The 15,165-nt window shown below is 44.7% G+C and overlaps 1 protein-coding gene across 1 annotated transcript in view; it reads left to right on the top strand.

Annotated features, from left to right (window-relative positions):
• Positions 1-15,165, top strand: part of ADAMTS17 (ADAM metallopeptidase with thrombospondin type 1 motif 17) — a 157,601-nt gene that overhangs the window by 20,534 nt on the left and 121,902 nt on the right. Inside the window, exons 6-8 of the mRNA XM_050309744.1 lie at positions 2,294-2,466; positions 11,091-11,174; positions 11,695-11,852. Of these exons, the coding sequence (XP_050165701.1) occupies positions 2,294-2,466; positions 11,091-11,174; positions 11,695-11,852 (415 nt within the window). The remainder of the gene's footprint in view (positions 1-2,293; positions 2,467-11,090; positions 11,175-11,694; positions 11,853-15,165) is intronic.

Genomic DNA, 15,165 nt, shown 5'->3' with positions numbered 1-15,165 from the left:
TTCCCCCTGGTATTTACCAGATAACCTTGCAGACCTGTAGATAAAGGTGTGAGCTGTGCAGAGGGAGGGACGGGTGATGAAAGGAATGAAGTGAATAAACAAACATACAAAAATGTGAGCTTTTCAATTAAAGTTTGGTGAAGTCCTCCCTGTGTCGTAGCTGGCAAATCAAAAGGTGCATTCTGCTTTCCTGCTTTCTCACATAGCCTTTTTTATTTTATTGCCTTTCTGAAGCACTTAGAAGCATAGAAATCCCCTGCTCTGGGGCAGCTTTGTCATGATTGTGCATTTTTCTGTGGCTGTCCTGGGGTCCCTGTGAAAACAGGCCTTGAAACGTGGTTATTTCCATCTTTGCTGCTGGCAAAGCTTCCAATATTTATGATCACCCCATGTTTTCTTCATTTTTTTGGCTTGTCCATAGGCTCCTGTCTGTCTCTTTAGACCCAGGGGGATATTTCCAAACTCTGTTCAGGAAAAAAAAAAAAAAAAATCAAATCAAATTTCATGGTTGTTTTCTCGGTTTAAAATATGTACCGAGTGTTGACAGTCGATGCCTTGGGCAGAAAAGCACGTGCAGAGCTGTGCTGGAGGACTGGGAGACAGCTCAGGAGAGGGAGGTGGGATGGCCACGTGCAGATGTGCATCCTGACGAGACAGAAAATATATGAATGAGGGAAGGCAGGGTTTTAGGGGTCTGCCAGCTGATGGGGTTTAACACCCTGAATGCAGGAGGGGCACTCAGGGAAAACTGATCATCTGGGACAGCAGGAAAATTAAAGCTGAGTTCTGTCAGAGAGCTGGTAAACAGGCAGTGGAAAATGAGGAGCAGGGAGTGCTAACTCAGCTCTGCCTGCTGCTCAGTGGTGCTTTGCTCAGAGAGGGCCTCAGGGTAAGCCCAGAGGAAACTGAGAAGTGACTCTCTGCTCTGGGAAATGAGCAGCACGTGCTGTGTGACATCAGAGGTGCCTGATCATCCATTACGGGCCAGCCCGTGTTACTTTTGTATTGAATGTTGGGTTAGTGCTGTTTCAGGACTTGTGTGTTCCCTTTTTCATAAGGAAAAAACCAGCTTTGGTACTAGTGTATCTTACCCATCAGATACCACAGGCTGAGCAGTAAGCAGAGACAGTTTCAGTGAATCTCGGCCGTTCCTTTCTTATTGCAAAAATAAATTTGTTTTCATGACTTCATTTGCTTTTCTTTCATTTTACAGCTGAAAACACCAACAGGTTTTTTGTGACTGCAACGAAGCGAGCGGGTTCAGTTTCATATCTGCCCTTAATTTCTCCTTTGTTCCTGCCTCAGCTGCTTTGCACATCTGCCTCTGAGCTGTGAGACACGTTTCACCTTTCAGCTTAGAAGGCAAACTACTGATCCATCAGTTTGGAGGAAAGGAGGTTTAACTTCTGTGGTTTGATTTTTGTGTTAATGGAGGCTGATCCCTGCTTCGGTCTCTCAGTCCTTAAGTTGAGTTCATGTCACGGGTTCTTGTGACTGAAGTTCATAACTCAGCTGGTGTGGGGAGTCCCCTGGTTTTGGGTCACACGCCCCAGTGAATTGGGACATGAGCTCCACTCGTAGGTGGCTGTGACTGCAGCTGCTGCTGCTGCTGCTCAGGCCAACAGCAATAAATGAGCACAGAGAGCTTGAGAAGGTCTTATCTGACCTGACCTTCTGCACTTCTGAGTCTCAGCCAGAGACTTCTGCAGCCGGCCAATAACCTGTGTTCCCAAACAATCCCACTTCATTTAAAAATGTTGAGACTATCTCCTGTTCTGTTACTCTGCTCTAGTAACTTGCTGGTAGCAAGTGAAAATGCCACTGGTGGCAATACTGACTTCAGGAATATCTTACAGCTTCCCTGGCTGTGGAGAACCTGCAGAGTCTAGAGTATGCATTGCATCCCAAACCATGGGATATGCTTTGGTTCCCTATCCTAAAGTTGTCTTCAACAGACTTCTCCTCAATCAGCACTTGCTCCATTAGAGTGGAATGTTACTCCTTTCACAAACAGTTTTTCAGATATTTTGCAAGAGCATGAGTTCTTGGTTTGAATTACAGTTAAACTCTGGCTTTTTTGAACTTCTCTTTTCCCATCCTCTTCCATGTCACCAGGTGGTCTCACACAGAGGTGCAGATGGACTTGCAATGGGACCTCTTGGTTGCTTCTTTTGACCGGCAGAGAACGCTTCAACTAAAGTGTTCTTGCAATCTGAACGTGAGAATGTTTGTTGAAAGGGGTACTGGTGTTTTATTATGATCTGCCAGCCTTAAGGAATATTTTGACTTTTAGAAAAGAAGAAACAGAAGAAAATGAAATCAACCAGTGACTGGAGGGAGAGGAGGAACGCGATTCGCCTCACGAACGAGTACACGGTGGAGACTCTGGTGGTGGCAGATGCTGACATGGTCCAGTACCACGGTGCAGAGGCTGCCCAGAGATTCATCCTCACAGTCATGAATATGGTAAGTGGGCACTTCACTCTCAAAAGCAGCAGCAAGAGTAAACAGATCACATCCAGGGCTGGCTTGACAGCCGAAATGGGGGCCTGTTCTGACCGTGAGGTGTGAGCAAGGTTTTCTTGTTTGTGCCTCCTCTTCTCCATTTATGTGATTCCTCTTATTTGCCTAAGCACATCACAATAAAAACCTTTTTTTAAAGTGGAATTGCAAGTTTTCAGTTAGAAAATAATTGTTGAGTAGTGGTGTTTTCTACCAGGTTTTTGGTGCTGCTGTGGTTTACCTTGGAAGAGAGTGACCAGCAGTGGGCAGATGGTGGTGTCTGACAAGATGTTTCTTGGGTTCCTAAAGATTTCCGTGGCATTCCTGTTTCGTAAGAGATATTTCTCTGTGGATCAGTGGCACAGACAGTCCAAGTGTTACTGAAGCCAGCAGTCATATTGATTTCCATCAGAGAAATTCTACAGGGAATTTGTCAGGAGTGAGGAGAATGTTTGGGAATTGCAAGCTCCTGTGGAGCGTGGGTGTTAATTTGTTAGCTGTCCTTGCAGTGAAGCCTTCTGCCTCAGCTGATGAGGGAGCACAAAGCTTCCCTCAGTGAATTCTCACTCAGCTGTTGGCAGTGCCTATAAAGAGATAGTGGCTAAATTGGATGTGGACATGGAAAACTCTGCTCAGAGACGGCAGGGGTCCTTCCAGAGGCATTTGCACAAGGAAGTCTTGGAGGAAGCTCCTGTTCCTCTGCCCATGCTATTGTAATACCCAGGAACAGCTCATTCTCCTCACCGTGTCTCTGTTGTTGTTCATGAGCAGCAAATTGGCTTGGGAAAAAACATCAATTCTTAACAGTAATTGCCTGGTCCTGCTTCCCGGTGAAGAGCTGAGTGATGGATGCTCAGCAGAAACCAGCTCTGGAACAGCAGCTTTTTAAGAGGTCTTGTATTCCTTTATCAAGCACTGGTGTGAGGGAGCTCTCCTGCAGTGAACTGCTTTGCTGATTAAGCAGGGAGTTTGTTTAACTGGTCTTTTCCATTAACAAGCTGCTTTTCTATGTCCCTTCCTCTCCCTTTTATTTGCCTTCCACTGTGCTGTGACAATGGTCACTTAAGGGGGCTTCATTGTGGCTCTACAGTTATTTGATTTTGTAGGAAATGTCTACACAAAGATAAGGAAGAAAATTGTTAGGGATGAGTACACAGGTAGACCAAGCCTTAAAAGATGGCTGTGAGTGCTGCTGTGTGTCCAGGCTGAGGTGCTGCAGGACATCTCAGCAACATCATCTCTCCAGGGGTGAATACACATGTGTGGAGAGGTGCTGGTGGATGGGTTGGGTTCTCTAAACCTGTTTATTCAACAAATACTGAAGCTCAGTTTCCAGTGGATTCAGCTGATGGACTTTTAAGCTTGGTTCTGATGCTGTAGTGTGAGCTCATCCCTTTACTGGACGTTGGAGAGTGCACGTGGATGGGGCTCTTGGATGAGGAACACACCAGTGTGACGTCCCAAGGTGCAAAGTCCAGCTGAAATGCTTCCCACTGTTAAGTCATTGCTCTCAGGGTCTCGCCTATGTGAGTTATTTCTGGTGTCTGATAGGATTTGGACTTATGTTTCACCTTTTTAGCCTGCAGATTTGAATTTACGTTGCAGTTTTCCAGCCTCCAGAGGGGCAATGGAAGAGTCTCTCTCCTTTATCATAACCTGCATTCCCACACTGGTAGGAACACAATTTTTCAGGCCTCTGCCTCCCTGAGGAAACTGGTTGTGAGTGACTGGCAAGGCCAAAAGACACTGAGGAATAATGATGGGCAAACACACAGATGGCATCGTTGCATAAGTCCTTTATTGTAAAAAAAGGTACAATCAAGGGGATTTTAATGTTCCATTTGCATAATGGAAGCTGATCTTCATCCCAGCAAAAGAAGCTGAAGAGTAGTGCAGAAAAACCTTATTTCAGAGAGTCGGTTGTGTGGTTTGGGTCGGTCTTGGCCAAACTCTTGACTGGTTGGGAACTTTTCCTGCCCTGCCTCCCTGTCAGCCCTGTGTGACTGTTAGCTGGGGGACAGGATTTGCCCCATGATATTAGGCAGTGCTTATTCAGCTCTGCTGCAGGATGGCAGGCTGCCTCTAAAAGAAACCAGAATGTTAATTTTGGCTTGGGTGCTTGTATTTAGGCAAATAGAACATTACTGGTCAGGGGTATATTAACTTAACTCCTCTCTGTAAGCCATTACGTTTACTGTCAAACCACAAAACAAGCATTAAGAGGTCTTATTAATGCATTTTATATTTATGGACATTTTAAATAAAGTGATCTGCCTTAAAGTATTTAACATCTATTTATGTTACAAGAATTTCTGAAGGGGAAAAAAAAAAGTCAGCATTACAAAATACGGGTTTATTGCTCCCTTGTTAAATGAGGATCTGAGGGGGGGAAAAACCCACCACCCTCCTCTAGAATAACAGCTCAAAAACACAGCAGACCCATTCTGGAACCCAGAAATAACAGGTAGTACTTCATGTAGCAAATGCTGTGTTTTTAATGGTATTCTGTAGGTCTGCCCATCCCCCTGAACAGAGAATGGACTCACATTAAAAGCACTTGGTTTTTTGTGAATGTCACTGTAGAGGTGCAAATTCTTCCATTTACTAAACTAATATTTGAAGTTGTAAGACAGATTTTTCCAAGATCACGGAAGAATTTCCCTCCAAGGTGCCCTGTTATGTATGAGTAGGAACAAGCATGGCTCCAGGGATTTGAGTTGATTTTTTTTTTTTAAAGTCACCACTGGTAGAATGAAACCTTTTTGTTTTCTGGCAAGGTGCTTGGTTTAGCACGATTTTCCAAACAGGTGATAAAGGTGTTGTCCAATGCCACCATGTACATCTGCAGCCTTAGCAAGGCAGTGAGTTTGTGGGCACGTGGAATGTTAAGGACATGGACAGGGAGAGATACCAGCAGAACTACAGAAATGCAAACCCAGCTACTTAAATAGAGGTGCTGATTTATTTTTCTAAGTTAGACTCCCTCGTTATTGAGCTTTTTTCACAGTGTTGCAGTGTTCACATTCCAGTTCTTGTCTCACCTCTGCATCCTTTGGCTTGAGAGCATCTCCTGTTCACATCCTTCTGTAGTCACCAGTGTTTAGAACTTCTTTAAATTCCGAAACCCAGTGCCTTGGTGGTAAATAAGGTGCTTAAAAACATGCTCATTGTGCTCAGCCATTCTGTTAGTCTGCATCTGGCAGCTATAATTTTCACCCATGTGGAGCTGTTAGGATGGATGTTCTGTTCTTTCTTGCAGGGCTTTTGTGCTTTTATTTCCTCTTGTGTCTTCTTCTCATCTAAAAGCAAAAATATTCTGTGTCCTCACAGAGAAACTGCACTGGCCTCTACTTGGCTGCTCTTCATGGTTTAGGCTTTGAGCTTTCTGGAGGAGAACGATTGAAATGATCCTGGAACGGATGATAAATGAGGATGAGACCCTTTGGAAAGCTCTGTCCACGGCTGGAGTGTTTTTAATAATGAGGAGGGACTGGTTTCAGCCAGTACCTGAACTCTGTGAACGTTAGCTCCTCACAGTTGTGCAGAGCTGACTTTGCAAACCAAGTCCCACCCAGACTGACCCTCTGAGCATTTAGTGACAGAGATGTCTGAATTTCCAAGACCACAACATAGGAATTCAACAGCTGCTTTCTATGGGTTTGAAATTAAAAAAAAAATAGAGTTGGGTTGGTTTTTTTTTTCTTCCCTAAGTGCATTTTTTTGGGGTTTTGGGATAAATTACAAGTGTGGCTTGGTTTTGAGCTTGCCTTTTTCTCAGAGAATCCAGTGTGGAGGGGTAAGTTACTGCAGTGAGTGTTAGTTCTCCTGCAGCTGTTTCTAAGCCATGAGATTAGTGTGGAAGCTCTTTGCTGCAGCAAGCAGGAACTTGAAGTTACTGATCTTTTGGATGTCATTAAGAAGGAAAATTCTTATGTTGTTCTTTAGCAGTGATACTGTTTTACTCTCCGAAGCCTGATTTTACGCTCTACGGATTGTTTTTCATTTTGGATTTCCCCTGTGAGGGTTTTTTTATGTTAAAGAAGCAGATAAAATCATTTTTATCATGCATGCATTGATGGATTTATATCTGTGCTCTTGGGGGCTGGCACACTGAGGCTCCAGAGCTGCCACTGATAATCAGCTCCCCTTACCCTGATCTGGAATTTTCATGATGGGAACAGGGACATAAGGGAAAAGGATATAAATGGTGTTTGATCACTGTCTACAGATTTCTCTTTTCGCTCCAGCAGCCCCAGGAGAAAGAGTTATGTCAACTGTATCTTATAAAGAGCCATGAATATGTTCTTTTTCATAATGTTTAAAGGAGTAATTTGAAAGCTTGGCTTTAGGTGGGTGTTAGAAATCCTATAGCACTTTTCAAAACAAGTGAAAGACAACCTCAGTAACCTGACTAATGCTCCTGCTGTCCAAACCTTGTCCAGCAGCCAAGGCAATGGGAAGGCTCCTGCTTGAGTGCAATGCTTAGGGAAGAAAAAAAGAAAAAAAAAGTCAATTTACCCTCAGGGTTGCTGTTCTGAACTCCAGAACATCTGAAACACACACGTCTCCCTCCCACCGTCCACCTGCAGAGGAAGCTCTTGAGAATTAAAAAAAAAAAATTAAAATGTTGTAGTTTAGTTCCTCTCTCAGCCCAATTCCTTATGTCTGGATTGTGCTTTATGCATGCTGGGGCAGGCCTGGACAGCTTATGGCAAAAACTGCATTTATTCTGCCCCTTCCACGTCAAGGCTGTCAGGAGGAAGAAAGGCAGGAGGAATGCAAACAGGGCAGGATGGTCCAGGCTCCAAGCCCTCCTGTTTTCTTCAGGGCATTCTGTGTAGCAAAGCTCTGTCAGAGAAGTGCAGATGAAAGAGAGAAATGTCAGAAACAGGCTTTATTCTTTTTTTGGTTTTCTACACTTTGCCTTCCATTTTTTCTGTCTGTTTGGATAATTTTTACCATCTCTCTCTCTGTGTTTTCAAAGCTCACTCTTACTTTTGATGACTCCTCACAGAGAAGTCAATACAGCAAGAAATTCATCTGCAGTGGGGCAACCACAACACTTCAATCACATTGACCACTTTTCCCATCCCTTCCCTTTAGCCTAGGGATCAAGAAACTCCATTTCTCTTCCAGCCAAGCTGCTTTCTGCCACTGTGGTGATGTCCTAAACCAGCAACCTTTGTATTTTGTTCCATGGCAGCGTGTTAGCAGGTTTCGTGAAACCGAACTCGTGTTCCCAGCTGCCTTATATTATTAGAAGTTTCTAAAATACCCCAAATATTTTTATTTTTCCCCTGCTGCAAGTGGTCACAGCAGCCTCACTCAAGGGTGTGATGCAATGGCAGGCTTGAGGAAGGGTGGCCCGTGGTACTGGGAGTGGGAAGGGAGGTGTCTGTGAGTCAGTGTCTCTGTTAATGCACGCTGTCCGTGCAGCAGGAAATCTTGAGAACATCTGCAGTGGGAAATCCCATTCCTCATCCCCTGGTACCAGTTATCCCAGCCACCTCACTTGGCGTGATTAGCTGATGGGATGATGATGGACGCTTGGACGTGGTGTCTGAACAGCTTGGACGTGCTAAGTCCACGGGTGATGGTTTCCTTGCTGGCTGGGTGAGAAAGGCAGGAGGTTGTTGCTGCCATGATGGAATCGCAATTCCAAGCAGGAAAGACCTTTGCATTTGAAATCTTTTATTGTAAAGACAGCAGGATTCTGTGACAGTGCTTCCTTTGGGCACAGCTTACCTGGCGCGGCCTGGTCTAACGCCGGCTGTGTCCCGCCAAAATGGCTGTGAACAACCTGTGCCGAATCAGACTCTTTATTTTTTTATCAAGTCATTTAAAAGTCTGTTTTCTCGCTGGGGTTCCTTCCACCCGTGATTTGAGTGTGGGTTTCCGTAGGAAAGGACGGTGTGTGGGGCTCAGCTGGCAGTGGGGCTGAGGGGCTGCTCTGAGGGGAGACCCAGTTCCCGCCCTCACAGCGGAGCCCCTCAGGAGAGCCGGCGGTGCTGCTGTGAAAACATATTGAAAAAAGGGCCAATAAAAAGCTGTGTAGTGAAAAAAAGTGAGGGGAAAAGTGTGAGGAAAAATCCGTGTGAGCACCCAGGTCAGAGCAGGAGGATGAGGAGCTGCAGGTGCTGGAGCAGAGGTTGCCCTGCAAGCCTGTGGGGGACCATGGTTGTGGTTCCCTGAGGAATATCGTGACCTGAGGAGAGGAGCCTGTGCTGGAGCAGGCTTTCCTGACAAGAATTGCAGCCTGTGGAAGGGATTTATACTGCAACAGGGGAAGAGTAGGAGGAGGAAGAAGCAGAAGAGAGGAGCTGTTATGAACCCACCACATCCCCTTGCATGGCTGCAGGTAAGGGGGAAGGAGTCACGAATGGAGGAGGGAGGCTGGGCCTAGGAAAAAGTCATAGAATGCAGTGAGGGGATAGTGTTGTTCTAATTTATCTTTCTTTCTCTGTATACAAATTATTTTAGTTGGCAAATTCAGTTTTCACCAAGTATGTGTTGCCTATGATGGTAATTGTTAAGCGATCTCCCTGGAGGGAAAGGTTAATGTTCAGCATAGGCAATGCAAACTACCTCAATCTGGGGCTTCTTTGGTCTTCATTGAAGAAAATAAGAAACAAAGCTTGAATAAACAAACAAAGTGAAGCCTCTTTTGCAGGCCTGGTGTCCTTTTGGTTTGGTATCCAGTTGTTGCTGCTTCTTGGTAGGTTGAGCTCTTCTGAGATTGGTGATGGATGCAAATACAAGTGCAGTCAAAGTTATCCTTGGGACAGAGAGCACAACAAAAAAGGAATAAGGGCTGACAGCCTTCAAGATGACATCCTAAACTCTCCAGCAGCTGGTTTTGCCAAGGAAATCCACCTTTTGAGATCAGTGGTGTTTGGATGGTCTGTGCTAGGTCTGGAGGCAGACAGCTTGTCTGCTCTGATGGGAAGGCAAGCACCATTAGGCTCAGTGATAAGAACATGTTTGCTGCACTTACCCTCATTTTGTGAGTGGAAACGTTTTATGGGATGGTCAGAGCTAGAGCAGGTTGGGCAAACCAAAGGCATCCATCCCAGGCAAATGTTTGTCAGGCTCCTGTAGTGGTACAGGAGCGATTTCAGCCTGATGCCCCCTTGACCCTCCCAGCTTGAACGTCCGGGTCTCTGTTTACACAGAGGTCATCTGTCAGAGCCCTTCCCTGCAAGTGTCAAGTTTATCCCCCCCCAGGTCTGTAGAGAGAGGCCTGAGCTGCTCTACCAACACAGCCCCGAGCTGAGCAAATAGTCCCAGCACTTGTGTGGGTTTGTACACCAGCCCCAGGGAAGATAAATGGCTCATTGTGCTCCTACTGGAGGTCAGTGGGTCAAACACTGAGTAGCTCTGTCTTGCAGTCTGTGCCTAAATTGTAGGAAACATTTACGTGTGTGCTTTAAATCCAACCCCAAACACTAAAGAGCTTAAGAACACTCTTACACTGAGCACATTCCTGAGTATTTGCACAAATAGGAAAAATACTGAGCGTTGAAAACATAATATCCAAGATGTGTTCGTGTCTTGGGTTCACTGTAGGAAGTCAGCTGAGCCTCTGTGATATTTGTAGCCAGATGAGTAAGAAATACAGCTTACCTGGGGCAAAATCCTGCCTCCCATTTGTCAGGAGTCTCTCTTCAGTGGTCTTGATTTCTTTGTTTTTACTAAATAGGGAATACAATATTCATCCAGTGGTTTTTATGTGGTATTTTACACCTTTTTAAAATAAAACCCTCCCTCACATTTTTTATATGGTCTGGTTAAAACACTTGTACGTGGAGAAATGGGGGGAGTAAAATTCTGGCATCAATTAAAATCTTATATTCTAACCTCTGAAAATGAGGTGAAGTATCTGAGCTGGAATGCAAAATCTGGAGAAAGTAGTAAGGTAGTTTCCGGTGCTATTTTTGTATTTCCTGAGGCTTGTGTCATCATGTGCTGCCTTATTACTATTCTCTTATATAAGATATGAAAATAACAGAGGGAAATTGCTTTTCCATTCTATTTCCTGAAGTCTAAACCACACCATTATTTCATCTTTCATTGACATATCTCTGATATTTAAAAGATCCATGTTGGTTGGGTGCTTCATAATGTATGTCCATGTTCCTGAGACTTTGTTTCGTAGAGTTCCTTTGGAATATTTTTCTCCTTTTCATTATTTTTTTACCTTGCTTATTCCAGTTAAAAGCTGGGGTTCTTTTCTTTTCAGCAACCGGCTTGTGCATTTTTTATTTGTTTTTAATGGTTTTTATCCTTGAATGCTGAATCTTGCTCAGGTTAGTCTGTGACCAGTTGGTCAGGGGGGGAAGCCCAGGGCAGGAGGTAGGAGCAAACCTGCTCTGGTTTTGCAGGTGTTTTGGCTACCCTGTGGTGTGTGGAACTGTTAGAGCTGGAAACACAGTAGCTCTTAAAAAATTTTTATTTTACTGAACTCATTTAAAGTTTTTCTGTGTCAGGTTTTCAGGACCAATGCCTAACTTTAGTCACAATTAGTTTCCTCAATCATCACTAGGTATTGTTGCTGCTACACTGTGGATGTTTTCTCTGCATTTTGACAGGTGTACAACATGTTTCAGCATCAAAGCCTTGGAATTAAAGTCAACATTCGAGTGACCAAACTAGTCCTGCTCCACAACCGCCCCGTGAGTTCTAACTCATTTTTGCCCTGCTGTTGTAATTGTGCTGTGGTGCCTCCCAGAGCAGGGTGGGAGGGGGGAGTGGGGCCTGTCTGGATCACAAATGGTGAGTGGTGCCTGTCACACTTCACCAGGCAGCACTAAAGGTGGGAAGTGCAGGGGGCTGTGGGAGTGAAAGGAATTACAGTCCTTTCATTTATCCTTCCTGGTAAGTCTTTGTTTATAGTTGTGAACTGGTCTCAGGAGTTAACTCTTACAGAGATTAAAAATGACATGGCTCTGGTATCAAATGTATAAATTCCAGACTCAGGAGGCTTTTGGATGTAGAGCTGTGCTAGAACGTTGTGACTGCTGAGCTGGTAGAATTTGGAGTCCACAGTCCTGAGTTCACCTGCTCAGACAAAGCTGATTTCATACTTCTATCACATCTATATCTTTGAGCCTGTGATTTTTCATCAGAGGTGTTTTTTGTAAGGACTGTGGTTGATAATTATTCTCTTGTACCTTTTTTTTCCCCCAAAAAAAGGCGAAGTTGTCTATCGGGCATCATGGAGAGAGATCTCTGGAGAGCTTCTGCCAGTGGCAAAATGAAGAATACGGTGGAGCAAAATACCTTGGAAACAACCAAGTTCCTGGTGCAAGGGATGACACCCCTCCTGTGGATGCTGCTGTTTTTGTGACCAGGTATGGTACCAACACCACAGTGTTGTCATGGTCGTGGTCACCGTTACATGTCCCAGTCAGGATCAGGCGAGACAGGAGATGCCTTTTTTCTCACACCACCTGGTGTAAGAGGAAGAAATAGATGAAGTTTTGGAGCATGAGCCCTTCTTCCCAGAAGAAAAATGTGGGATTAAGAGCACAGCAGAGCTCAAGTGGTCTTTGTGCAATTAGGGATGAATCAGCTGAACAGTCTGAGAGGAGCAGACAGCGTGTCAGCAGTGGGGAGGTGGTGAGGGAGTTATCTCCTAAAGAAAATGAAAGATGAATACCATAAACTGAATTAATTTCCTCTCTCTTTGCCTGAGGAGATAACCACTGTAACACCCCTCCTCTGTAAGAACTGAGATGGAGGAGGAGTGTCAGTCCTAATTTGTTTGTGTAATTGGAAACTCCTGCATTTATTTCAGATGTGAAATAATCTTTGTATAAATACTTGAGCAAAATTCTTTGCACCCTGGAGCTCTTGCACTTACTGATGTATCAAACACATCAGATAAAGAGAGAAACAGGGTGTTGTAGGGACAACAGTCTTTTTTCCTCTATCTACCTGAGCTCAGCCTCACAGTACAATGTTCCTCACAGTTACCATAAATTTTGAGCAACAAGTCCTTGGTGTTTTAACTTGTTTGCATCCTTTAAGATGTAAATCAAGAGTTCATTGTTACAGAAATGACCTCTGAATAATTAAAGGGAGCACAACATTTTAGTATAATGTGGATGCTCACTGTGCTAGAAAAACACTACTTCCTAGTGCCTCCTTCCCCAGTTTGAGACAGGAAATGTCTGTGTTGCAGTTCAATATTACTCACCTCTTTCACCTTCTTTCTCTGCCAACAAAGTAAGTAGAAATACATGGTTTTGCATAAACTGCCACCCTGATTGCAATAATCTATTTTGTTACCACTCCCAAAGCAAACTCTCCATGGGACTGTGTTGAGTGTTCAGTAAAATAGCTGGTGAGCCGGGCATGGGGCCAGCAGAGTCCCTAAGAATGCACCTGCACAGACAGTGCCCCCAAATCCTCCTCTCTTCTCTGTATTCACTGTAGTCCACCAAGCACTTACAGATACTTAACAGTTTAGACAGGGTGAATGGTTCCTTTGAAGTCAGTGGGCTGCATATCCTGGTTATAGCTAAGCATGTGCTTCACTGGATCAGGGCCTAAATAAATAACTAACATTCTTGTTAAACTCATCTGGGCATCCAGTTGTCCTGCCTGACAAGTGAGGCAGACAGAATCTCTTCTGATGTGCTCAGAGTGTGGGGTGGAGGGAAGGAGCAGAGCATTTCACCTGTGCAGCTTTTAAAACTGAATGCAAAATGCCAGGCTAAATGAGCTGGGCTCAGGCGTCTGAGGAAGAACTGTAGAAAGAATTTTTAGGAGGAATTGCTCGATAGATTTGCAGGGTTTGGCAGTCAGAATGGCTGCAGAAGTACAGGTTTGGTTGGGTTAAAAACTAGGTTCAGCTTTGGTGAGAAAAGCCAGAGAGCACGTTTCTGTGCACCAGAGGAGCATTTTTCCTGTTGGATGGGCCAGCACTGTGGACTTGTAGGCTTTCCTTCCTTCTTGCTGTGCCTTGTCATTCTTAACTCATCCTGCATCTGCTACATGGATGGTGCTGCATTGTTTGGAAGAGTTCTGGCCCAGCACCCCATTCCTGTGTCAGGGAAATGAATTTTTCTCCTCTTGGCTTTGGAAGTGTGTGTGTGTGTCCCTGGACCCTCCCCAGACTGTGCAGATGGACCAGTGGCAGAGGAGGTGGGAGCAGCAGCATGTCCAGCACGAGCAATTGCGCCAGGAAAAGCAGAAGCTGAATTTTCAGCAGCTGCAGCTGCTTTAGGACTAGAAACAGATTCTTTGGGGTCAAGCTCTGAAGAAATCCCTCTGGTTCCAATCTGGCTGGGTTCATTTGAAACACCAAGGCACACTTGCCTTTTGAAGCTCCACCTCTAACTGATGGTCCCCATGTCCTCATTTGTATGCACAAGTAGATTATTTAGGTGGCAAATGCCCCTCCTGGGGGATTTTCATGGTATCCACCTGAGTTCCAGGTAAGAGGCACGTTGTGTCTGTGAAATAAGATGTACCATTGTCCAGCTCAGTAAATAAGTGAGACAGTGGGAATAATCTGTCACAGCCCTGAAGGTCTGACTACAGTGCTGTGGTCTCTGTAATCATTTCTTGTTCAAATTCTGCTTCTGAACCTGCAGAAATTCAGATCTCTGGCATCTACAGATAATGTACTTCATATTTTAACAGGCAGCTGACCAGAATAACTTCTGTCTGCAGAGTTCTGTACCTTAGTGATTTTAGAAGCATGTCTCATCTGAAACACATTCCCACTCTTGATCCTCTGTGTTTTGCATTCCCTGGGGAATCTTCAGACTCACTACTGTTGTCCCAGCTCCTGGCTGGAGGTGTTTGGGTCACCTATTAGACCACAGGTCATGTGGTAGCAGAGCAGAGAATGTCACAGCACTGACAGGGACAGGGTTCAGAGCTGTCATTAAGCAAAGACTTGGGTTTTTTTTTCCTGTCATGGTGGTGTATTTATTCCTTTTGCAGCCTGCTCCTCCCTTTCACATTTCTCCATCAAATGGGCAAATGGAGCAATTCACTGTGCAGGGAGGAAACTGGGCACACAGTGCTCCTGAGCGTACACATGGATGTGGAAAGTTTGTTTTGGCAGGTTTTAGGCTGTACCAGTTTCCCCTGTCCTTCAGCTTTATGACCCTGCAGGGTTAAAGTGGTCAAAAGATGTCATTTGAAGGATGCTGGGAATGGCCATTTAACAGAATACTTCTTATTCCTGTTGCACAGTTCAACTACTGTCCTCCTTTCTTACAGGAAGGACTTGAATTGCAGAGTTTAGCTGAGCACAGTTAGGTATTTTTTTCCAGTTGGTGGGAGCCAGATGGAAGAGTGACTGTAGGAGGAGTTCTGAGCTCTTCTGGCTGTTTTTATTGAACAAAACAACTGACTTCTTGTCATTTTTTTGAGAAGAATTGTTGTAGTTTGCTGATGGAAACCCTCTGCTCAGTTCCACACCTGATAATGGCTGAGACTTTCACAGGCCCCTGGAAGATGAGAACATGTGTCCTGCTTGATTCAGGTGGATAGAGGTGAAGAGAATTATCCAAGACTTAGTGGGACAAGGTCAAGATGTTGAGCTTGAACTGCAGCTCCTGGAGTCAGAGTTTTATTCCAACAGAGCTCTGTGAAAGGTTCTGCTAACAAAACTTCATCTGTGTGATAAGAGACCATTGCACATGC

Source organism: Myiozetetes cayanensis, unplaced genomic scaffold (genome assembly GCF_022539395.1).
Source record: "Myiozetetes cayanensis isolate MyiCay16 unplaced genomic scaffold, myiCay2020 scf14, whole genome shotgun sequence".
NCBI lineage: Eukaryota > Metazoa > Chordata > Aves > Passeriformes > Tyrannidae > Myiozetetes > Myiozetetes cayanensis.
Note: the sequence above shows the minus strand (reverse complement) of the source record. Positions and strands in the feature narration are given on the sequence as shown.